The following is a 26,940-nucleotide window of genomic DNA, read 5'->3' as shown; positions in this document are numbered from 1 at the left end:
AATTTAAAATATTCCAAAACATCAAATACCATCAAAAACGTAAAAAATATTGTGATATGATATTTTGGCCATATCGCCCAGCCTAGTTCATGCTTATTTTATTATAATTTATGGTCAGCTTGTTGCAAGTAGTTATTGTAAAATACACAGTAACTTACTTTGGCTGATTTCTGTCACTCTTACTGACCTGATGGTGTGGCAGGAAGGTCAGTTTGCTGTCAACCAAGAGGTTGAGGCCAGGTGAGGCTGAATCCCAAGTATCCTCACCACAAAGAATACTTAGTACTTGTCAACTCATGTTAAGCTACAGTTGAAGTCGGAAGTCTACATACACCTTAGCCAAATACATTTAAACTCAGCTTTTGTTGTTTAACCTCTATGGACTAGGTGGGACGCTTGCGTCCCACCTACTCAACAGCCAGTGTAATCCCGTGGCGCGTTATTCAAATACCTCAAAAATGCAAAAACTTCAATTTTTCAAACATATGACTATTTTACACCATTTTAAAGACAAGACTCTCGTTAATCTAACCACACTGTCCGATTTCAAAAAGGCTTTACAACGAAAGCAAAACATTAGATTGTCAGCAGAGTACCCAGCCAGAAATAATCAGACACACATTTTTCAAGCTAGCATATAATGTCACATAAACCCAAACCACAGCTAAATGCAGCACTAACCTTTGATGATCTTCATCAGATGACAACCCTAGGACATTATGTTATACAATACATGCATGTTTTGTTCAATCAAGATCATATTTATATCAAAAACAGCTTTTTACATTAGCATGTGACGTTCAGAACTAGCATACCCCCCGCAAACTTCCGGGGAATTTACTAACAATTTACTAAATTACTCACGATAAATGTTCACAAAAAGCATAACAATTATTTTAAGAATTATAGATACAGAACTCCTCTATGCACTCGATATGTCCGATTTTAAAATAGCTTTTTGGTGAAAGCACATTTTGCAATATTCTAAGTACATAGCCCAGCCATCACGGGCTAGCTATTTAGACACCCGGCAAGTTTAGCCTTCACCAAAATCAGATTTACTATTACAAAAGTTTGATTACCTTTTGTTGTCTTCGTCAGAATGCACTCCCAGGACTGCTACTTCAATAACAAATGTTGGTTTGGTCCAAAATAATCCATCGTTATATCCAAATAGCGGCGTTTTGTTCGTGCGTTCCAGAAACTATCCGAAATGGTAAATCAGGGTCGTGCGCATGGCGCATTTTCGTGACCAAAAAATTCTACATATTCCATTACCGTACTTCGAAGCATGTCAACCGCTGTTTAAAATAAATGCTTTTGCAATTTATGTCGTAAAAAAGCGATAATATTCCGACCGGGAATCTCCTTTTCGGTAAACAGAGGAAAAAACACAAAGACTGGGGCGGCCAGTGCACGCGCCTAAGCCCACACTCCCTTGATCGGCCACTTGAGAAAGGCGATAATGTGTTTCAGCCTGGGGCTGGAATGACGACATTCAGGTTTTTCCCGGGCTCTGAGAGCCTATGGAAGACGTAGGAAGTGTCACGTTAGAGCAGAGATCCTTTGTAATGGATAGAGATGGCAAAGAAGTTCAAGAAATGGTCAGACAGGGTACTTCCTGTACAGAATCTTCTCACGTTTTGGCCTGCCAAATGAGTTATGTTATACTCACAGACACCATTCAAACAGTTTTAGAAACTTTGGAGTGTTTTCTATCCAAAGCTAATAATTATATGCATATTGTAGTTACTGGGCAGGACTAATAATCAGATTAAATCGGGTACGTTTTTTATCCAGCCGTGAAAATACTGCCCCCTAGCCATAACAGGTTAACTTCCTGACTGATGTCTTGAGATGTTGCTTCAATATATCCACATAATTTTCCTCCTCATGATGCTATCTATTTTGTGAAGTGCAGCAGTCCCTCCTGCAGCAAAGCACCCCCACAACATGATGCTGTCATCCCCGTCCTTCACGGTTGGGATGGTGTTCTTCGGCCTGCAAGCGTCCCCCTTTTTCCTCCAAACATAACAATGGTCATTAAGGCCAAACAGTTCTATTTTTGTTTCATCAGACCAGAGGACGTTGTCCCCATGTGCAGTTGCAAACCGTAGTCTGGCTTTTTTATGGCGGTTTTGGAGCAGTGGCTTCTACCTTGCTGAGCGGCCTTTCAGGTTATGTCGATATAGGACTTGTTTTACTGTGGATATAGATACTTTTGTACCTGTTTCCTCCAGCATCTTCACAAGGGCCTTTGCTGTTGTTCTGGGATTGATTTGCACTGTTCGCACCAAAGTATGTTCATCTCTAGGAGACAGAATGTGTCTCCTTCCTGAGCGGTATGACGGCTGCGTGGTCCCATGGTGTTTATACTTGCGTACTATTGTTTGTACAGATGAACGTGGTACCTTCAGCTGTTTGGAAATTGCTCCTAAGGATGAACCAGAATTGTGGAGGTCTACAATATTTTTTCTGAGGTCTTGGCTGATTTCTTTTGATTTTCCCATGATGTCAAGCAAAGAGGCACTGAGTTTGAAGGTAGGCCTTGAAATACATCTACAGGTACACCTCCAATTGACTCAAATGATGTCAATTAGCCTATCAAAAGCTTCTAAAGCCATGACATCATTTTCTGGAATTTTCCAAGCTGTTTAAAGGCACAGTCAACTTAGTGTATGTAAACTTCTGACCCACTGGAATTGTGATACAGTGAATTACAAGTGAAATAATCTGTCTGTAAACAATTGTTGGAAAAAATACTTGTGTCATGCACAACGTAGATGTCCTAACCGACTTGCCAAAACTATAGTTTGTTAACATTAAATTTGTGGAGTGGTTGAAAAACGAGTTTTAATGACTCCAACCTAAGTGTATGTAAACTTCCGACATCAACTGTATATCATTGTCATGACGTTGCCCTCTTTGAGTACAGGGAGGACAGTTGACACCCTCCCCCTTGCACCATCCCCCAACCTACCTCCCCCCACCCAGGCCCTGTGTGAAGGGGTTGTAAAAATTCCAAAGGAGAATGTCCTGCCTCGTGGCAGTTGGCCCAGTTGAGACACAGAGGGGTTTCATAGAGAGACAAAGGATATTCTTCTAACTCACAGAATTGGGGAACCGAACGACATTTATGTTCTGGAGAAGGTATAAAAGATCGGTGAAGAATCCAGCTACGAACTGGTCCACTTGGTACAATTTTGTGATACTCAGAAGAGACAATATAGCCATATTACCATAATACTGTTTATATAATAGCCTCAGCTATGGGACTTGCATCTAAATGGTCCCTCTTTGCCATGCAGAAAAACATTTCCACTGCATTTCAGCCCTGCCACAAAAGGACCAGCTGACAACATGTCAGTGATTCTCTCGTTAACACAGGTGTGAGTGTTGACGAGGACAAGGCTGGAGATCACTCTGTCATGCTGATTGATTTCGAATAACAGACTGGAAGCTTCAAAAGGAGGGTAGTGCTTGGAATCATTGTTCTTCCTCTGTCAACCATGGTTACCTGCAAGGAAACATGTGCCATCATCATTGCTTTGCACAAAAAGGGCTTCACAGGCAAGGATATTGCTGCCAGTAAGATTGCACCTAAATCAACCATTTATCGGATCATCAAGAACTTCAAGGAGAGCGGTTCAATTGTTGTGAAGAAGGCTTCAGGGCGCCCAAGAAAGTCCAGCAAGCGCCAGGACCGTCTCCTAAAGTTGATTCAGCTGCGGGATCGGGGCACCACCAGTACAGAGCTTGCTTAGGAATGGCAGCAGGCAGGTGTGAGTGCATCTGCATGCACAGTGAGGCGAAGACTTTTGGAGGATGGCCTGGTGTCAGGAAGGGCAGTAAAGAAGCCACTTCTCTCCAGGAAAAACATCAGGGACAGACTGATATTCTGCAAAAGGTACAGGGATTGGACTGCTGAGGACTGGGGTAAAGTCATTTTCTCTGATGAATCCCCTTTCCGATTGTTTGGGGCATCCAGAAAATAACTTGTCTGAAGAAGACAATGTTAGCGCTACCATCAGTCCTGTGTCATGCCAACAGTAAGCATCTTGAGACCATTGATGTGTGGGGTTGCTTCTCAGCCAAGGGAGTGGTCTCACTCACAATTTTGCCTAAGAACACAGCCATTAATAAAGAATGGTACCAACACATCCTCCGAGAGCAACTTCTCCCAACCATCCAGGAAGAGTTTGGTGACAAACAATGCCTTTTCCAGCATGATGGAGCACCTTGCCATAAGGCAAAGTGAAAACTAAGTGGCTCGGGGAACAAAACATCGATATTTTTGGTCCAGGAAACTCCCCAGACCTTAATCCCATTGAGAACTTGTGGTCAATCCTCAAGAGGCGGGTGGACAAACAAAAACCCACAAATTCTGACAAACTCCAAGCATTGATTATGCAAAAATGGGCTGCCATCAGTCAGTATGTGGCCCAGAAGTTAATTGACAGCATGCCAGGGCGGATTGCAGAGGTCTTGAAAGAGAAGGGTCAACACTGCAAATATTGACTCTTTGCATCAACTTCATGTAATTGTCAATAAAAGCCTTTGACAGTTATGAAATGCTTGTAATTATACAGTATTCCGTAGTAACATCTGACAAAAATATCTAAAGACACTGAAGCAGCAAACTTTGTGGAAATTAGTATTTGTGTTATTCTCAAAACTTTTGGCCACGACTGTACATCCAGATCCCATCTAACTAATGCATTGCATATATAGCTGGGTGATTCCCTCATCTGGGCTGACAGCTTTACCCCAGCTTGGCTTTTGAGTCAAGCACCCCTCACCACTCACAAGCCAATTGGCAAGACCCATATTATGGTATTCCATCAGGGGGGATGGCTTACTGTAGCTTGGTTCCAGATCTGTTTGTGCTGACTTGCCAACTCCTATGGCCAGGGGAACAAGCTTCCCCTGATCTGATCAGGATGCAGCTGTCTACTTACTGATAACTCAATTAGTGTCCGATTGTGATTTTGGTTGAGGTATATTGCAGCCCCCTTGGCTATCATTATCTCTTTATGTGAGTTTAAGGACCAGCAATTGAAATGGGTTTAGAATATTTATTGCAGAAATTGAATGGATGTAAGAATGAGGATTCAGGAGGGGAATGAGAATAGACCAGATGAAGCCAAGGACTGCAGATGAAGGATCCTTAGGGGTTTACTTTGTAGGTTTTGGCTTGGAGTTTCAGATGGACATCACCGTCAGGCCGTGGTAGTTGGGCTGCTGTAAGGATGGCAATCCCCTAAGGAGATCCTTGAAGGAATGTAAGTAATACGAGATAGAAGGTGGCAATGATTTGGAGGCTGGTAACTCAGTGTCTTGAAATGCAGCACAGAGGGCATGCAACGCAAAACGAAGAGGAGTAATGACTGTTTGGTCAGGTTTAAACAGGGTGGTATTGGTGATTTAAGGAGAGTGAGAACAGGTGCAGACTGGTTATCAGTTAGTAGCAGCTGGAGCTTGTTTGAGGAGCTACGTTCAAGGCAACTAGTTAAGTGTTGCCAACAGTAGTGGAGGCTGATTGGCAATGGTTAGCAGCTGTTGCTTGTTAAATTGGCAATTAGCTAAGTGTTACATTCAAGTGTGGTCCTCTCTCCTGAATTTTTGTTAATTCTTAACACCATTAATCAGTTAAGCATTGAGTAACCTTGAACCAAATGGTGTGTGTGTTATAGCTAGCTAACAGTATCATAATACACTGATCGTTGAGGAACAGGGCAGGACTACCTGTATTGATTTATTAAACACTCTCCAAGAGAGGGTCACCCCATGCTTATGAGGTCACAAAGTTAATGACAGTCCAGACACCACATGTTTATTTGTTTATTTATTTTTATTTCACCTTTATTTAACCAGGTAGGCTAGTTTTACAACTGCGACCTGGCCAAGATAAAGCAAAGAAATGTGACACAGACAACAACACAGAGTTACACATGGAATAACATGGAAATAACAATAAACAAGCCAATAACACAATAAACAAGTCAATGACACAGTAGAAAAAAAAGAAAGTCTATATACAGTGTGTGCAACAGGCATGAGGAGGTAGGCAATAAATAGACCATAGCAGCGAAGAATTACAATTTAGCAGATTAACACTGGAGTGATAGATGAGCAGATGATGATGTGCAAGTAGAGATACTGGTGTGCAAAAGAGCAGAAAAGTAAATAAAAACAGTATGGGGATGAGGTAGGTAGATTGGGTGGGTGGGCTATTTACAGATGGACTATGGACAGCTGCAGCGATCAGTTAGCTGCTCAGATAGCTGATGTTTAAAGTTGGTGAGGGAAACATAAGTCTCCAGCTTCAGCGATTTTTGCAGTTCGCTCCAGTCACTGGCAGTAGAGAACTGGAAGGAAAGGCGGCCAAAGGAGGTGTTGGCTTTGGGGATGATCAGTGAGATATACCTGCTGGAACGTGTGCTACGGGTGGGTGTTGTTATCGTGACCAGTGAGCTAAGATAAGGTGGAGCTTTACCTAGCAAACAGTGAGGGGAAAAAAGTATTTGATCCCCTGCTGATTTTGTACGTTTGCCCACTGACAAAGAAATGATTAGTCTATCATTTTAATGGTAGGTTTATTTGAACAGTGAGAGACAGAACAACAACAAAAAAATCCAGAAAAACACATGTCAAAAGTGTTATAAATTCATTTGCATTTTAATGAGCTGTTGGCCGGGGTTGGAGTAGCCAGGAGGAAGGCATGGCCAGCCGTAGAAAAATGCTTATTGAAATTTTCGTTTATCATGGATTTATCGGTGGTGACCGTGTTACCTAGCCTCCATGCAGTGGGCAGCTGGGAGGAGGTCCTCTTGTTATCCATGGACTTTACAGTGTCCCAAAACCTTTTGGAGTTAGAGCTACAGGATGCAAATTTCTGCTTGAAAAAGCTAGCCTTTGCTTTGCTGACTGACTGTGTGTATTGGTTCCTGACTTCCCTGAACAGTTGCATATCGCAGGGACTATTCAATACTATTGCAGTCTGCCACAGGATGATTTGTGCTGGTCAAGGGCAGTCAGGTCTGGAGTGAACCAAGGGCTATATCTGTTCTTAGTTCTGCATTTTTTGAAAGGGGCATGCTTATCTAAGATGTTGAGGAAATTACTTTTAAAGAATGACCAGGCATCCTCGACTGACGGGATGAGGTCAATATCCTTCCAAGATACCCGGGCCAGGTCGATTAGAAAGGCCTGGTCACAGAAGTGTTTTAGGGAGCGTTTGACAGTGATGAGGGGTGGTCGTTTGACTGCGGACCCATAGCGGAAACAGGCAATGAGGCAGTGATCGCTGAGATCCTGATTGAAAACAGCAGAGGTGTATTTGGAGGGCAAGTTGGTCAGGATAATGTCTATGAGGGTGCCCATGTTTACTGATTTAGGGTTGTACCTGGTGGGTTCCTTGATGATTTGTGTGAGATTGAGGACATCTAGCTTAGATTGTAGGACTGCCGGGGTGTTAAGCATATCCCAGTTTAGGTCACCTAACAGAACGAACTCTGAAGCTAGATGGGGGGGCGATCAATTCACATATGGTGTCCAAGGTACAGCTGGGAGCGGAGGGGGGGGTCGATAACAGGCGGCAACAGTGAGAGACTTATTTCTGGAGAGATTCATTTTTAAAATTAGAAGTTTGAACTGTTTGGGCATAGACCTGGAAAGTATGACAGAACTTTGCAGGCTATCTCTGCAGTAGATTGCAAATCCTCCCCCTTTGGCAGTTCTATCTTGACGGAGAATGTTGTAGCTGGGTATGGAAATCTCAGAATTTTTGGTGGCCTTCCTTAGCCAGGATTCAGACACGGCAAGGACATCAGGGTTGGCGGAGTGTGCTAAAGCAGTGAGTAAAACTTAGGGAGGAGGCTTCTGATGATAACATGCATGAAACCAAGGCTTTTTCGATCACAGAAGTCAACAAATGAGGGGGCCTGGGTTTACCTCCCCATCACCCGAGGAACAGAGGAGGAGTAGGATGAGGGTACGGCTAAAGGCTATCAAAACTGGTCGTCTAGAGCATTGGGGACAAAGAATAAAAGGAGCAGATTTCTGGGCGTGGTAGAATAGATTCATGGCATAATGTGCAGACAGGGGTATGGTGGGGTGCGGGTACAGTGGAGGTAGGCCCAGGCACTGAGTGATGATAAGAGAGGTTGCATCTCTGGACATGCTGGTTATACTGGCTGAGGTCACCGCAGGTGTGGGAGGTGGGACAAAGGAGGTATCAGAGGTATGATGAGTGGAACTAGGACTTCCATTGTAAACTAAAACAATGATAACTAACCTAAACAAGAGTATACAAAGCATATTGACATTTGAGAGAGACATAAAGCGAGGCATAAAGCAATCACAGGTGTTGATTGGGAGAGCTAGCTAAGACAACAACGGGTAAGACAACAACAGCTAATCAGATAAGACAACAACAGGTAAAATGGCAATGAATGGGCAGAGAGGGTCGGTTATCTACACATAGGGCCTGAGTTGGGGGCTGGGGCCGACAGATAAACAAAAATAAACAGAATGGAGTACCGTGATTAATGTACAGTCCAGCAGGCATCAGCTATGTAGCCAAGTGATCATAGAGTCCAGGGGACAGCAATAGATGGAAAAGGGGAGCCGCGGAGTAAGTTAGTCGCTACTACGCTAGCACGCGGGCGACACGGCATTTAAAGTTAGCAGCCCGGGGCTAGTAGAAGCGTCTGCTCCGACGTCCAACAGAGGCCGGTTGAAGGCACAGCGGTTGAAGTATTCGTCGTCAGACCAGTCGTGGTGGTGCGACGGGGCGCGTGTCAACAAAGGATCCAAGCCAGATGGCGAAAGAGGTATTGTAGTTGTAGTAATTTAATTTGCTAGCCAGGAGATGCACCTGGCTCACGGCTAACTGGTGCTAGCTTCGGGGCAGGGGCATTAGCCACTATAGCCACTCGGTAGCAGCGGTGATCCGGTGCTAAGGTCCAGAGCTTACAGTAAGGATCCGGTGGAGTAGTGGAGAAACAGTCCAATACTGGTAGGCTGGCAAGTATTATCCAGGCAAAAAAAAGGGCTGGTATCTGTGCAGAAGGTAAAAGGCTGCTAGCAGTGGCTAACAATGACTAAATAGCTAGTAGCTAATTAGCTGGTTAGCTTTGATGGCTAGGTGGTTCTGGCTATAAGGTCTAAAGAAATAGCAGTTCCGTATCACATTGGGTGAGGCAGGTTACCGAAAGGTATAATTGATTTAAAATGGAAAAGAGATTGAAAATAACATTTTAATATATACAAAAAAGGACGAAAAATACAAAAGTAGACGAGAGGACGAACAAAACACGTCTGCACTGCTACGCCATCTTGGAGTATGATGTATCCACCACATCTGCAAGGTTACCATTTACTATGTATCCCAGTTACCACTTGGAATTGCGGTCCAGAAGTGGGCCAGGCCTGGCTCACATCATGTTATGATCATTTTTTTAATCCTAGCAGTAGTGCATCGATGGAGGCTTTGTTTTTATGTTTCCATTATGATGTGATGTCACTTCAATCTCCTATGCTTAAGTGGCAGTGACACTGTTAACAAATAGCCTACATGACCCCTGTGTAACTCATGTCTTCAAGTTCATGGTGATGCAATAAATGTTTCTGTCCTGACTGACCCCATTCATGTTTCAGTGTTATGCACATAGTGGGTGTAACGATAAAGTTAATTTTATACTTGAGTGGGACAATGTTATCTGATGCAGTGTTAAATCAACTCCTGAATCAAGACTTTGCAACTCTAGAAATGTTACACTGAAAAATCAACACTAGGGCATAGATTCAATCAGATCCAGTGTTAACCAGCTTTGGCCAACATCCACATAGCAGATGTTTTGACGGTGTTGGAGGTGTTACCGTGATTAAAACTGACATATCGGTAAGCTGCTGCTCATGTGTCACAAACCACTCACTTCCTTATTATCCCTACTGCGTTAAAGTTCAAAACGATGCTAGAAAGTGTAGGCTGCATCTATGTGAGAAATAATGACTCTCAAATGTCAAACCATTGATGTTAGGCAATTGCATGTTTTCATCTTAATTTGGATGTGGGATTTATAGCCTATCAGTCTAATTTGAGTGTTTGAATTTGTAACACGGCTGCATGAATTTCTAACACGGCAGCATGGGATTTGTCGGATCATAGTAGGTTGCAACGCACCGCTTGTGGATATGACAGCTCGAACCCAGTTCCACCTCCGACACCACCAAAACAACCAATATGCCGATGTCAATCTGATTTAATCCAGTCCTAGGTCACACTGGCTAATTTGCTGTGGTAGAGTTCAGATGGTATTGTCTTGTCATGGATGACTTACATTGGCTGGAAATCATGGCTCAGCCTCTCCTCCATGTGTGAGGATGCTCTGAAATGAAATGGCTTTTTAATCGTTTCACCAAAGTAACAGTAATTAAGATGTTATGCAACAACTTAAGACGAGAGGTACACAAACACACACACTCTCACACAGGGCTAAGGGAAAATATAAGCAGAGTGGGTCGCTAGGTTTAATTATCTGGTTTAAGATGGAATCTAAAAGGCTATCTAAAGAAAAGTGTTGGTTAATTACATATCAGTGGGTGGTACGGTGGACTGGAAGGGTAAAACGTACGGAGGTCTATAAAAAAAAGTATAATTAACAATAGAAGAAAGGGGTTGAGAGGGTGTGGAAGGTTGATTTGGAATGGGGGATGAGTTGGAGGGTAGCAAGGGCATCATCAGGAAGACAGGAAACTGTCAAGGGCATGTCACTAGAGCCTCTCTGATCCTATTCCCTTTGGCCTTATCAGAACACTTCTCATTTCACTTTGTGATCCATTTGCAGTTTACTCTCTGCATATTCTGTCTCTATTTTATGATTAAGGAGAATATTCCTTTAGAATGTTAATTTACCTTATGCTGTCTTTTTTCTGCTACAGTGAGATATCTCAGAGTGACTGCACCAGGTACATAAGAAACCATGCATTCCTCTCTCTCCACAGCCTGACTGAGATGTAAGTGTCCACACACACACACACACACACACACACACACACACACACACACACACACACACACACACACATTACAGAATTTTCCTCTCCCAGTTCTGAAGGTTTTAATTGGTGAGATAACATTTCGTTCCATTGGAGGCTATGGATTTGACTGTGTTTACATTTTCTTAGTATGTGTATCCTTCTACCCTAATAAGTTACTGTAATAGACTGTGGTTTATTTGAGGATTTTGTTGTGGGTCTTTGAACTTTTTTCTAAATCCATATGTCTGGATTGAACACAACAACGCATGCAGAATATTACTTATTTACTTAATCCTCTTCATTCCTGGACAGAATATTACTGTAACAAAAACATGTAAAAGTATGATTCACAAGTGCACTTATCATGAGTAAAAATATGTTACTTGATTGGGATATTGGAAATCAATGTTAAAAGTTTTTTAAATAAATGTTTATTGTGATGCTTTCTTTTATTCCTTAGACAGATACAGAACATCAGAAATCTGATCAGTATAGAGAAGGGGGCCTTCACTGATCTGCCCAGGCTGAGATACCTGTAAGCTTTTATTCCAATATTATTGTTAGTTACCATACTACTGTAATTCCAGCTACAACAACTCAGTTTGTCAATATTCCATTTTGGCATTTTATTTACTTGATGAAATGATGTCACAGCTTTGTAACACACACATTTTCACCCACTTTTTTTTTTACCTCTTTCCCCCTCTTCTCTTTTCTCTCTTCCAGGAGTATCTGTAACACAGGAATAATACACTTTCCAGACTTCTCCACCATCTCCTCCCTGGTCATACTGGAGTACTTCTTCCTGTACGTATCCAGAACTTGACCAACCTAAAACTCGATTAGATAATATTATAAACTGTGTGGTTCAAATCAAGTGTTATCTGTCACACGCGCAGTGAAATACTTACTTACAAGGCCTTAACCAACAACGCAGTTTTAAGAAAATACCAACAAAAAAAAGTAAGATATAAGAAAAACAAATAATTGAAGAGCATTAGTAAATTACAATAGCGGGTGCTATATACAGGGGGTACCGGTACAGAGTCAAAGTGCATGGGCGCCGGTATCGAGGTAGTTGAGGTAATTATGTACATGCAGGTAGGGTTATTAAAGTGGCTATCCATAGATGATAACAGAGAGTAGCAGCAGTGTATGGGGGTGCAAATAGTCTGGGTAGCCATTTGATTAGCTGTTCAGGAGTCTTATGGCTTGGGGGTAGAAGCTGTTTAAAAGCCTCTTGGACCTAGACTTGGCACTCCGGTACCGCTTGCCGTGCGATAGCAGAGAGAACAGTCTATGACTAGGGTGGCTGGAGTCTTTGACAATTTTTAGGGCCTTCTTCTGACACCGCCTGGATGGCAGGAAGCTTGGCCCCGGTGATGTACTGGGCCGTACGCACTACCCTCTGTAGAGCCTTGCGGTTGGAGGTCGAGCAGTTGCCATACCAGGCAGTGATGCAACCCGTCAGGATGCTTTCGATGGTGCAGCTGTAGAACCTTTTGAGGATCTGAGGACCCATGCCAAATCTTTTCAGACTCCTGAGGGGGAATAGGTTTTGTCGTGCCCTCTTCACAACTGTCTTGGTGTGCTTGGACCATGTTGGTTTGTTCGTGATGTGGACGCCAAGGAACTTGAAGCTCTCAACCTGCTCCATTACAGCCCCATCGATGAGAATGGGGGCATGCTCGGTCCTCCTTTTCCTGTAGTCCACAATCATATCCTTTGTCTTGATCACATTGAGGGAGAGTTTGTTTTCCTTGCACCACATGGCCAAGTCTTTGACCACCTCCCTATAGGCTGTCTCATCGTTGTCGGTGATCAGGCCTACCACTGTTGTGTCATCAGCAAATGTAATGATGGTGTTGGAGTTGTGCCTGGCCTTGCAGTCATGAGTGAACAGGGAATACAGGAGGGGACTGAGCACGCACCCCTGAGGGGCCCCCGTGTTGAGGACCAGCGTGGCAGGTGTGTTGTTACCTACCCTCACCACCTGGGGGTGGCCCGACAGGAAGTCTAGGATCCAGTTGCAGAGGGAGGTGTTTAGTCCCAGGGTCCTTAGCTTAGTGATGAGCTTTGAGGGCACTATGGTGTTGAACGCTAAGCTGTAGTCAATGAATAGCATTCTCACATAGGTGTTCCTTTTGTCCAGGTTGGAAAGGGCACGTCTGTGCTAGCAAAACAGTCCTGTAGTTTAGCATCTGCTTCATCTGACCACTTTTTTATAAACCGAGTCACTGGTGCTTCCTGCTTTAATTTTTGCTTGTAATCAGGAGGATAGCGTTATGGTCAGATTTGCCAAATGGAGGGCAAGCTTTGTATGTGTCTCGGTGTGTGGAGTAAAAGTGGTCTAAAAATGTTTTCCCCCTGGTTGCACATTTAACATGCTGATAGAAATTTGGTAAAACTGATTTAAGTTTCCCTGCATTGAAGTCACCGGCCACTAGGAGCGCCGCCTCTGGATGAGCATTTTCCTGTTTGCTTATGGCGGAATACAGCTCATTGAGTGTGATAAAAACTTTGAGACTTCCTTAGATATCGTGCACCAGCTGTTGTTTACATAAATGCATAGTCCCCCGCCCCGTGTCTTACCAGAGGCTGCTGTTCTGTCTTGCCGATAGAGTGTATAACCCGCCAGCTGTATGTTCTTAATGTTCGAGCCCTGAATGCTGATTGGCTGACAGCCGTGGTATATCAGGCTGTAAACCACGGATCTGACAAAACATTTATTTTTACTGCTGTAATTACGTTGGTAACCAGTTTATAATAGCAATAAGGCACCTCAGGGGTTTGTGATATATGTCCAATATACCACAGCTACGGGCTGTGTCCAGGCACTCCATGTTGCGTCGTGCTTAAGAACAGTCCTGAGCCGTGATATATTGGTCATATACCACACCTCCTCGGGCCTTATTGCTTAAATATACAATGATAATATAGCTATACCCATTTTAAGATAATATACACCCAATCCCAGTTGTATGTGACTCTACTATTCTAATTCTCTTCACTGAAAAGAAACTGACCCTGGTCTTTGTGATGACATCCTGTGACCAGGGAATTATATTTAGTATCTCTTCTATTCTCTTCTCTTTGCTTCTTTCTGCTCTTCTCGTCACTCTTCTCTCTTCACTCGTCTCTCTTCTCCTCTTCTCTTCTCTCTTCTCTTCTGCTCTCCTCTTCTCTCCTATCCCTGCTCTCCTATCCTTTTCTCTTCTCTTTATGACATGTCTCCTTATAATGCTGTTCACCACTGTAGAACCTCGAGTGGGAGGAGGAGTGTCCATTTTTTTCATGAACATTTTCAATTATTTGTTTGAGAGGACCTCGCACTTGCATCTGATGACATTGAATCTCTTTTCATAGAAATTCCCTCCTGTTCATTTTTTGGTTGATAAAAAGTGGTATTGGATGCATCTATCGGCCACACGATTCTGACATTGGTAGTTTTATTAATATCTTTGCATCAACCTTGGATTTGATTATTAATGGAGATTTTTTTCTATTGGGTGATTACAAGATAAATGTATTTAAAAGTGAGAACCACTCACTGACATCTGACATTTGAAATACTTTATACTGCAGCTATCTGACCAGTTCATCTGACACCCTTATTGATAATATTTTAACAAATTCTTTAAATAATGTGGCTAATACAGGTTTCCTTTAAACTGACATTTCTGACCACTTTTAAAATGTCCACTTCTCTTTGGCAGCTGGAAATTAACAGATGTGAATGATTAGTAGCGTTCAATGTGGAATATGTAACATAAGTCATTCAAATCAAATCAAATTGTATTTGTCACATGCGCTGAATACAACAGGTGTAGGCCTTACAGTGAAATGCTTACTTACAAGCCCTTAACCTCTCTAGGGTAGGTGGCACCAAATCGTCCCACCTACGCAACAGCCAGTCTAATCCCGTGGCGCGATATTCAAATACCTTAGAAATGCTATTACTTCAATTTCTCAAACATATGACTATGTTACACCATTTTAAAGACAAGACTCTCCTTTATCTAACCACACTGTCCGATTTCAAAAAGGCTTTACAACGAAAGCAAAACATTAGATTATGTCAGCAGAGTACCCAGCCAGAAATAATCAGACACCCATTTTTCAAGCTAGCATATAATGTCACATAAACCCAAACCACAGCTAAATGCAGCACTAACCTTTGATGATCTTCATCAGATGACACTCCTAGGACATTATGTTATACAATACATGCATGTTTTGTTCAATCAAGTTCATATTTATATCAAAAACCAGCTTTTTACATTAGCATGTGACGTTCAGAACTAGCATACCCCCCGCAAACTTCCGGGGAATTTACTAACAATTTACTAAATGACTCACGATAAACGTTCACAAAAAGCATAACAATTATTTTAAGAATTATAGATACAGAACTCCTCTATGCACTCGATATTTTGCAATATTCTAAGTACATAGCCCAGCCATCACGGGCTAGCTATTTAGACACCCAGCAAGTTTAGCCTTAACCAAAATCAGATTTACTATAACAAAAATGTTATTACCTTTGCTGTTCTTCGTCAGAATGCACTCCCAGGACTTCTACTTCAATAACAAATGTTGGTTTGGTCCCAAATAATCCATCGTTATATCCAAACAGCGGCGTTTTGTTCGTGCGTTCAAGACACTATCCGAAATGGTAAATCAGGGTTACGAGCATGGCGCATTTCGTGACAAAAAAATTCTAAATATTCCATTACCGTACTTCGAAGCATGTCAACCGCTGTTTAAAATCAATTTTTATGCAATTTATCTTGTAAAAAAGCGATAATATTCCGACCGGGAATCTGCGTTTCAGTAAATAGAGGGAAAAAAAGAAAGACGGGGGCAACCAGTGCACGCGCCGAAGCCCACTGTCCCCTGATCGGCCACTTGACAAAGGCGATAATGTGTTTCAGCCTGGGGCTGGAATGACGACATTCAGCTTTTTCCCGGGCTCTGAGAGCCAATGGGAGCCGTGGGAAGTGTCACGTTACCGCAGAGATCCTTTGTTTTGGAAAGAGATGTCAAAGAAAGCCAATAAATGGTCAGACAGGCCACTTCCTTGTAAAGGAATCTCTCAGGTTTTTGCTTGCCATATGAGTTCTGTTATACTCACAGACACCATTCAAACAGTTTTAGAAACTTTAGGGTGTTTTCTATCCATATCTAATAAGTATATGCATGTTCTAGTTACTGGGTAGGAGTAGTAACCAGATTAAATCGGGTACGTTTTTTATCCGGCCGTGTAAATACTGCCCCCTAGCCCTAAGAGGTTAACCAACAATGCAATAATTGTGAGCGCTTTAAGATGTTGATCGAATATATTTAATGGGAAAATGTTTATAATCAGGCCGATGTGGAGTCTGCTTACCAGACTTTTCTCACGTTGTCACGCCCTGACCTGAGAGAGCCTTTTTATGTCTCTATTTAGGTTTGGTCAGGGTGTGATTTGGGTGGGCATTCTATGTCCGTGTTTCTATGTTTGGGATTTCTTTGTTTCGGCCGGGTATGACTCTCAGTCAGGAACAGCTGTTGCTGATTGGGAGTCATACTTAGGCAGCCTGTTTTTCCTTTGGGTTTTTTGTGGGTAGATGTTTTCTGTATAGCTACTTTGCCTTATGGAACTGTGTAGTCGTTGTTTTGTTTATTTTGTAAGTGTTCACTTTTCTCAATATTAAAAAGATGAGCATTCATATTCCCGCTGCGTTTTGGTCCTGTGTTCACGACGACCGTTACACACGTCTTTCAACTCTGTATTTAGTTGTATAAAACATTTCTCTCAAATCCCTCTCCCCTGAATTCTGCAAATGACAAAAATTCTAAGAACAAATGTACTCACCTACTTCGGATATCCCCAAAAATATATTTTACTAACAAATTCCAAGAACCGTTAAATAATATGAAGTCAACTTAGAAAATCATCAATCAACTGTTGAATAAGAAAAAATGATCTACAACTATTCCATCTCAATTTATTGTTGGAAATAAGACCTATTCTGATCCTGATGTTTTTTCATGTGAATCTAATAACTTTTTTTGTGAATGTGGGTTCCTCTGTGTCACGTCTGCTTCTGCTCTTCCCCCCTATCTGGCGCTTGAGGGTGCCAGACTGCCCTGCATCACGCACTCCTATCATCCAGTATGCACACCTACCTTCCCTCGTCACGGATATCAGCAATATTGGACTCACCTGGACTCACTAATCACCTGTTATTACCTCCCTTATATCTGTCAGTTCCCCAACTCTGTTACCCGCTGCTGCATTGATTGTCTTTTGTTTGTGTTATTAATTTGCTGACACTGTTCTTGTCTCGTTCCATGTCTGTTATTTATTAAATGTGTTACTCCCCGTATCTGCTTCGTCTCTCCAGCGTCAACTCATGTGACAGAATGCAGCAGCCAACACACAAAGCATCGGGGAGTACTGGCGTTCCGGTTGGTATGGTGGCATCGGCTCTGGGTCGCCACCGATGGAACCGGGGATGCCTAGCCAGCTCGTCGGGCTTCCACGCCCTAGCTGGCTCAAGAGGTTTCCTTTCCCCGGTTGGCTCGGATGGCGCCCATCCCACGCCGGGCCTCAGCCGGATCGTCAGTTCTTGTTCGCCCAGCCGTCCAGGAGTTTTTTTGTTTTGTTGGTGACGTCGGGGTGGATTCCGCCGCCGATGGAACCGGGGGGTGCCTAAGCCAGCCCATCGGGCTTTCACGCCCTGGCTGGCTCAAGAGGTGTCCTTGCCTCGGTTGGCTCGGCGGCTTCCCATCCCACGTCACACTCCACCGGATCTTCGGGCTCCCTCTCTGCAGCGGGATCGACAGGCGTCTTACCTCAGCCAGATCGCCAGGCTCTCACGCTCCTGCCGGTTCGTTGGGCTCCCACACCCCAACCGGCGCCCCTATAGGAGGTGGGGGGTACTGTCACTTCTGCTCCCGCTCCCCCCCCGGCGCTTGAGGATGCCAGGCTGCCCTGCATCACGCACTCCTATCATCCATTACGCACACCTGCCTTCCCTCGTCACGCGCATCAGCGATATTGGACTCACCTGGACTCATCACCTGTTATTACCTCCCCTATATTTGTCAGTTCCCCAACTCTGTTCCCCGCTGCTGCATTGTCTTTTGTTTGTGTTATTAGTTTGCTGACGCTGTTCCTGTCTCGTTCCATGTCCGTTATTTATTAAATGTGTTACTCCCCTTACCTGCTTCGTCTCTTCAGCGTCAACTCATGTGACACTCTGTCAAATAACATTTTGAAAACGGATGGAAATCCCTTGGATTACATTTACATTTTAGTCATTAAGGGACATTCCCTTCTCTGCTTCAGTTTGATCCTCCTGATGTAATGGAGGTAATTGGTAACTTAAAGATATCAGCAGAAGGTCATGATGAGATTTGTGCCTCTGGTGAAATCAGTGTCTTCCTCGATCACTAAGCCTCTAACGTATATCTTCACCAAATCTATGCAAGCTGGTATTGTTTCTAAAGATTTTGAAATTGCCAAAATTATCCCCCACTATAAATCTGGGGATCCAAGATAATTTACAAATTATCGCCCGATATCTGTACTATGTTTTTCTGAAATCCTAGAAAAATTGGTGTATAATTTAAATCAGCACTGTATTCTATATGAACACCAATATTGTTTTCGTAAAAACTACTCCACAGATATGGATTTTTTTTGCAACTTGTAGATAAAATATTTACAGCCCTTAAAAACAATGAATACACTCTTGGCATCTTTTTAGATTTATCCAAAGCGTTTGACACGGTTAATCATGAAATATTACTTTCTAAACTGCATTAATACGTTTTTCATGATTATACATATAATTGGTTATATAGTTCATGATAGAGAACAATTTGTTTATGCAAATGGCTGTGCATCTACAAGGGCCAAGATATCCTGTGGCGTCCCTTAGGGTTTGATAATTGGACCTTTGTTATTCCTAATCTACAGTATATCAATGACCTTGCTGCTGTGTCTTCTACCGTACTTCCCACTCTCTTTGCTGATGATAGAAATTTGATTTTATCACACAAGCATTTTGATTCACCAATTAATGAAGCCAACTCAGGCATGGCCACATTTTCTGAGTGGTTCCAGATAAACAAATGATCTTTAAATGTAAAAAAAATCCTACTTTATTGTATTCACTAGTAAGAATAAGAAATATTGTAAATAAAAAAGGAGCCAGAGTCTCAATTGGTGGGAATGAAATTGAACAAGTCACATCCACTAGATTCCTCTGAGTTCTAATTGATGAAAAGTTATCCTGGAAACATCATATTCAATTTGTCTGCTGTAAAGTAATGAAATCTGTTGGTATCATCAGAAAGATTAGTGGTTTGGTTCATCAGGCTTGCTTCCTAACTCTATACTATAGCTTAATTTACCCATATCTCATTCACTGTAATATTGACAAGGCCAGTACATATGCCTCCTACATACACAAATTACTCATCATACAAAATACATTTTCAAGACTAGCCACCTCCTCTAATTACCTGGCTCTATCTGCACCTTTGTTTAAGAAACTCAATATCTTGTCTACATTCATGTACGGCAAATATTACAAATACTCATACCTCCCAGACAGTTTACCTAAACCCTTCAATGGATTCTTCCAGGTTAATTCTGAAATCCATCTATATAACACAAGACACTGTGATAACCTTCACCCTCCCCACTGCTGCATCTCACATAGTCAATTCTCTATCAGATACAGAGGTACCATACTCTGGAATTCTTATTTTCACATTGCAAAAACCTCATCATTCCTCAATAACTTCAAGCGAAGACTGTGGTTCATCAGGCTGACCCCAACTACTCAGTAATCTCCTCCATGTAGCCCAACTCTCACATCTATCTACACATGTACACACATTTAAACAAAGCATATACTGTTTTAGTTTTTTTGTGATTGCTGATTGGTTCATTTGTACATTTATGATTAGTGGGTTTTGTTATCTGTTTTAACAAAGCTTTTTAATTTGTTTACTTATGTTTTGTATATAGTTTTTGTTGTGGTGTGGTTTTTATGTAATCCCTTGGGCTTCCAACCTGCACATTGTTTATCTTTATTTGTTTTCATCTGTATTGTTGTTTATCACTTATTTTCTTTGGTGCAAATAAATAAAACCTTAAACCTTCTTCTTTTCTCTCCTCTTCACTCCTATCCTCTTCTTTTCTCTCCTATCCTCTTCTCTTATTTTCTCTCCCCTTCTCTTCTCTCTTATCCTCTTTTGATTTTCTCTCCTGTCCTCTTCTCTTCTGATTTTCTCTACTCTCCTCTTTTCTCCTATCCTCTTCTTTCCTCTCCACTTCTCTGCTATCCTCTTCTCTCCTCTTATGTCCTATCCTCTTCTCTCCTCTTCTCTCCTATCCTCTGTGTGCAGTGAGCTGGGAGACAACATACAGCTCCACAGTATACCTGCCAATGCCTTTCAAGGGATCACACAGGAGAGTGTGTACATGTGAGTATGAGTGCAATACTTTTACTTATTTGGAGCCATACTCCAAACAGCCATACTATAGGGTATCCACTTTTCGTGAGCAAATTAATACATTTCTTAGATTTCATTTTGTCTCACCACGTGTTTAGATCATTGATAAGAAAATTATCTCATCTGGGTGTTTAATGTAAGAATTGTTTCACTGCTGATTTCATTAAATCTCAACTAATTGATTGCGGTAACCATTATCATTTTCATCAAATCCAGGGTTTAGGTCAGCACTTGTGGATTACGTTTTTCAATCCATTTCTGCTGTATGTAAGCAATTGTAAATCGGTCAAGCTGACAATAACAACCAATTTAAATGAAATGTGTGAAAATGTGTTTTTGTCAGGAAAATTATAAAAAATGGATTCAAGGAAATCAAGTCGCACGCTTTCAACGGAACAAAGCTGGATAAACTGTACGTATTCCCCTCAAACAATGAACCTTTTCTTCCGCTTACTGCTTAGTTTCGGTTCTTACAATGAAGTGCCTGAACACACACAAACACGTGCACGCACTCTTGCTAACCCTTTGTTGCTGTTATTTCAGAGTTGTATCAAAGGCTTGGTTAATCAAAGAAACTCGATGTACCAGTAAAATAACGTCTTGGAAGACACAACATTGAGTGGGTGCCATGTTGTTTACTTTATGTGCCACGCTGTGGCGGCGGGATGCAACATCTTGATCTCGCCAGAATCGCTTTCAATGAGTCTAAACATTCATTTACTGAACAAAAATAGAAACGCAACATGCAACAATTTTGAAGATTTTCCTGAGTTACAGTTCATAGAAGGAAAACGTTAAATTTAAATAAATTCATTAGGCCCTAATCTATGGATTTCGGTCATCAGCCCACCCACTGGGAGCCAGGTCCACCCACTGGGAGCCAGGTCCACCCACTGGGAGCTGCCCTGGCACTTCCTTTGCGTGCATAGAATGGTCTATCCATCCTATCCACAAATTATTTATTCATAGTAATACACAGGGACTAGTCTCTAAATTACATTCTCTGAAAATTACTCATAAACCAATCCCTTCCCATGCATTGTGGAAGAAAGACCTCTCTGTTTGTAGTACTGTGACTAATTGGACAAGAGTTTTGTCCAACATGTAATTTTCCTCAAGAAACCCCAACCACCAAATGATACGTTACAATTTTGCCCATAGAACTTACTGCACACCGTGCAAACTATTCAAGGTGAAAGCTAGACAATCCCCAAATTGCTCACTGTACCCTCAGGGGGCTCCTGGCATATATTTTCATATGGTCTGTGAGTGCCCAGGGGTTTAACGTTTCTGTGGTTGTTTCATCCGGTCTCATTGACATAGTGGTTAGAAATGTTCACCATCTATTTTATTGTTAAATGATGACACGACTTTAGACCTATCTGTCAAACAGCAACGTATTTGGCTGGCTGGGTTAACAGCAGCCAAGAAGATGATAGCCTCACATTGGCAGGCTCCTCATTTTTTAAGCAGACAGCAGTGGCTGTTATCATTCATGGACATTATAAACATGGAAATATCTGTAGGACGCATGCATGGGGTGAGTGAAAGAAACATTTTCTCTTTCATCAACTTATGACTCTGTAAAAATACTTTTGCGTGCATAGAATGGTCTATCCATCCTATCCACAAATGATTTATTCATAGTAATACACAGGGACTAGTCTCTAAATTACATTATCTGAAAATTACTCATAAACCAATCCCTTCCCATGCATTGTGGAAGAAAGACCTCTCTGTAGTACTGTGACTAATTGGACAAGAGTTTTGTCCAACATGTAATTTTCCTCAAGAAACCCCAACCATGGAAATATCTGTAGGATGCATGCATGGGGTGAGTGAAAGAAACATATTTTCTCTTTAAAAATACTGCTATTGTAAACCACTAATCTAACTTTGGGTTGAGGAAATCCTGTGGGGTGGGGGGTGGGATGGGAACTGTTTGTCTTGTTCGGTCTTGTCACTTGTTTCCTTGTCCATGTGTGCCTGTTTTGTGTACCTAATTGAAAATAATAAAAATGTGATCACAAAAAAATAAGTCTAAACAAACAAACCTTAGTTAGTAGAGCTGAGGATCTGTTGGGCATCCATAGAAAAAGTATAGGCTACTAGGTTTTAGAGAAGAGAAAACAAAAGGGTCCAACATCAGAATGCAAAAGCAAAACACCCATATTCCACTCATATATTGCAAGTATATAACTTCCATTGTGATAAAGACAAACATGATTTAATACTATGTGTATCATGTGATGGTTTTCTCGTGTAGGATTCTGAAAGACAACAGGTATCTGAGGAACATCCATGAAGATGCCTTTGAGGGAGCGTCAGGGCCAACTGTGCTGTAAGTGAATACTTCCTTAGAACTATTATGTAACATTCACCTTCAATACAGTCCATTCCTATAATATAATCATCCCACTGGGCACAGATGTCAATTCAACGTCTATTCCACGTTGGTTCCACATCATTTCATTGAAATGACGTGGAAACAACGTGATTCAACCAGGAGCTGATCATGGACTACAGGAAACGGAGGGCCGAGCACGGCCCCATTCACATCAACGGGGCTGTAGTGGAGTGGGTCAAGAGCTTCAAATTCCTCAGTGTCCACATCACTAAGGATCTATTATGGTCCACACATACCAACACAGTCGTGAAGAAGGCATGACACCGCCTCTTCCCCCTGAAGATGCTGAAAAGATTTGGCATGTGTCCTCAGATCCACAAAAAGTTTTGAAGCTGCACCGTTGAGAGCATCTTGACTGGCTGTGTCACCGCTTGGTATGGCAACTACTTGGCATCAAACTGCAAGGTGCTACAGAGGGTAGTGTGTACATTGCAGTACATCACTGGGGCCGAGCTCCCTGCAATCCAGGACCTCGATACCAGGAGGTGTCAGAGGAAGGCCCTAAGAATTGTCAAAGACTCCAGCCACCCAAGTCATAGACTGTTCTCTCTGCTACCGCACAGCAAGCGGTACCGATGCACCTAGTCTGGAACCAACAGGACCCTGAACAGCTTCTACACTCAAGCAAAAAGACTGCTAAATACTTAGTTAAATAATTAACCAAATAACCTACCTGGACTATCTGCATTGACCCTTTTTGCGCAAACCTTTTTTTGACACACTGGTACCATTTGTACTGGTACCCTTTGTACTGGTACCCTTTGTACTGGTACCCTTTGTACTGGTATCCTTTGTACTGGTACCCTTTGTACTGGTACCCTTTGTACTGGTATCCTTTGTACTGGTACCCTTTGTACTGGTATCCTTTGTACTGGTACCCTTTGTACTGGTATCCTTTGTACTGGTATCCTTTGTACTGGTATCCTTTGTACTGGTACCCTTTGTACTGGTACCCTTTGTACTGGTATCCTTTGTACTGGTATCCTTTGCATATAGCCAAGTTATCGTATAGGCAACTCATTGTGTATCTACAGTATTATTACTTTTATTATTATTATTATTATTATTGTATTTTATTTCTCTATCTTCTTTCTCTCTGCTTTGTTGGGAAGGGCACGTAAGTAAGCATTTCACTGTTAGTCCACACCTGTTGTTTACGAAGCATGTGACAAATAAAAATGTATTTTATTTGTGTGCCCAGTGGGATTCTTCCTGCCACACTGACCTCCATAGAGCCCCAGTATTTAATATTTCCCTATCTATAACTGGAAATGTCAAAGATACACATTAGTTATACAGTACTTACATGGACACTAAATCTGACTACTGAGACCTGTTATCATAGAGACCTTGTGGTTTATGGTGTGTACAATGGGTGGGTCTAATCCTGAATGCTGATTGGAGAGGTTTCTTAATGATTATTCATTAAAAATTCAATAAAACAAGTTTGATGCTTGTTGACACAGGCATGCTGTAATCTATACTGAACAAAAATATAAACACAACATGTAAAATGTTGTTCCCATGTTTCATGAAATAAAAGATCCCAGAAAAGGCCAATCTGCAGGTCGCAAAATTGCGCCGGAAGAAATGTCAGCAGTGTTCGGGCGCCCAACCAATTATCCTCCTGATTCCTGCTTAAAAGCAAAAATTAAAGCAGGAAGCACCAGTGACTCAGTCTATAAAAACGGGGTCTTATGAAGCAGATGCTAAACTACAGGACTGTTTTTCTATCACAGACTGGAACATGTTCCGGGATTCTTCCGATGGCATTGAGGAGTACACCACATCAGTCATTGGCTTTATCAATAAGTGTATTGAGGACGTCGTCCCCACAGTGACTGTACGTACATACGCCAATCAGAAGCCATGGATTACAGGCAACATTCGCACTGAGCTAAATGGTAGAGCTGCCGCTTTCAAGGCGCGGGACTCTAACCCGGAAGCTTACAAGATATCCTGCTATGCCCTGTGACGAACCATCAAACAGGCAAAGCATCAATACAGGGCTAACATTGAATCATACTACACCGTCTCCGACGCTCGTCTTACGTGGCAGGGCTTGCAAACTATTACAGACTACAAAGGGAAGCACAGCCGCGAGCTGCCCAGTGACACGAGCCTACCAGATGAGCTAAATCACTTCTATGCTCGCTTCGAGCCAAGAAAACACTGAGGCATGCATGAGAGCATCAGCTGTTCCGGACGACTGTTTGATCACGCTCTCCGTAGCCGACGTGAGTAAGACCTTTAAACAGGTCAACATACACAAGGCTGCGGGGCCAGACAGATTACCAGGATGTGTGCTCCGGGCATGTGCTGACCAACTGGCAGGTGTCTTCACTGACATTTTCAACATGTCCTTGATTGAGTCTGTAATACCAACATGTTTCAAGCAGACCACCATAGCCCCTGTGCCCAAGAACACAAACGCAACCTGCCTAAATGACTACAGACCCGTAGCACTCATGTCCGTAGCCATGAAGTGCTTTGAAAGGCTGGTAATGGCTCACATCAACACCATTATTCCAGAAACCCTAGACCCACTCCAATTTGCATACCGCCCAAACAGATCCACAGATGATGCAATCTCTATTGCACTCCACACTACCCTTTCCCACCTGGACAAAAGGAACACTTATGTGAGAATGCTATTCATTGACTACAGCACAGCGTTTAACACCAAAGTACCCTCAAAGCTCATCACTAAGCTAAGGATCCTGGGACTAAACACCTCCCTCTGCAACTGGATCCTGGACTTCCTGACGGGCCGCCCCCAGGTGGTGAGGGTAGGTAGCAACACATCTGCCACGCTGATCCTCAACACTGGAGCTCCCCAGGGGTGCGTGCTCAGTCTCCTCCTGTACTCCCTGTTCACCCACGACTCCATGGCCAGGCACGACTCCAACACCATCATTAAGTTTGTAGACGACACAACAGTGGTAGGCCTGATCACCGACAACAACGAGACAGCCTATAGGGAGGAGGTCAGAGACCTGGCCGGGTGGTGCCAGAATAACAACCTATCCCTCAACGTAACCAAGACTAAGGAGATGATTGTGGACTACAGGGAATGGAGGACCGAGCACACCCCCATTCTCATCGACGGGGCTGTAGTGGAGCAGGTTGAGAGCTTCAAATTCCTTGGTGTCCACATCAACAACAAACTAGAATGGTCCAAACACACCAAGACAGTCGTGAAGAGGGCACGACAAAGCCTATTCCCCCTCAGAAACTAAAAAGATTCGGCATGGGTCCTGAGATCCTCAAAAGGTTCTACAGCTGCAACATCGAGAGCATCCTGACTGGTTGCATCATAGCCTGCCTGGTACGGCAATTGCTCGGCCTCTGACCGCAAGGCACTACAGAGGGTAGTGCGTACGGCCCAGTACATCACTGGGGCAAAGCTGCCTGCCATCCAGGACCTCTACACCAGGCAGTGTCAGAGGAAGGCCCTAAAAATTGTCAAAGACCCCAGCCACCCCAGTCATAGACTGTTCTCTCTACTAACGCATGGCAAGCGGTACCGGAGTGCCAAGTCTAGGACAAAAAGGCTTCTCAACAGTTTTTACCCCCAAGCCATAAGACGACTGAACAGGTTACCAAATGGCTACCCGGACTATTTGCATTGTGTGCCCCCCCCAACCCCTCTTTTTACGCTGCAGCTACTCTGTTTATCATATATGCATAGTCACTTTAACTATACATTCATGTACATACTACCTCAATTGGGCCGACCAACCAGTGCTCCCGCACATTGGCTAACCGGGCTATCTGCATTGTGTCCCACCCACCACACGCCAACCCCTCTTTTACGCTACTGCTACTCTCTGTTCATCATATTTGTCATAGTCACTGTAACCATATCAACATGTACATACTACCTCAATCAGCCTGACTAACCGGTGTCTGTATGTAGCCTCGTTACTTTTATAGCCTCGCTACTGTATATAGCCTGTTTTTTTACTGTTGTT

At 42.7% G+C, this 26,940-nt stretch overlaps 1 protein-coding gene across 1 annotated transcript in view; it reads left to right on the top strand.

Moving 5' to 3' along the window:
- The window catches only part of LOC106589743 (lutropin-choriogonadotropic hormone receptor), a 91,249-nt gene that overhangs the window by 49,632 nt on the left and 14,677 nt on the right, over window positions 1-26,940 (top strand). Inside the window, exons 4-9 of the mRNA XM_045709987.1 lie at window positions 10,945-11,019; window positions 11,504-11,578; window positions 11,770-11,850; window positions 20,452-20,529; window positions 20,903-20,971; window positions 22,826-22,900. Coding sequence (XP_045565943.1) covers window positions 10,945-11,019; window positions 11,504-11,578; window positions 11,770-11,850; window positions 20,452-20,529; window positions 20,903-20,971; window positions 22,826-22,900 — 453 coding nt within the window. The remainder of the gene's footprint in view (window positions 1-10,944; window positions 11,020-11,503; window positions 11,579-11,769; window positions 11,851-20,451; window positions 20,530-20,902; window positions 20,972-22,825; window positions 22,901-26,940) is intronic.

Source organism: Salmo salar, chromosome ssa28 (assembly GCF_905237065.1).
Source record: "Salmo salar chromosome ssa28, Ssal_v3.1, whole genome shotgun sequence".
Lineage (NCBI taxonomy): Eukaryota > Metazoa > Chordata > Actinopteri > Salmoniformes > Salmonidae > Salmo > Salmo salar.
This window is presented reverse-complemented; position numbering and strand designations above follow the sequence as displayed.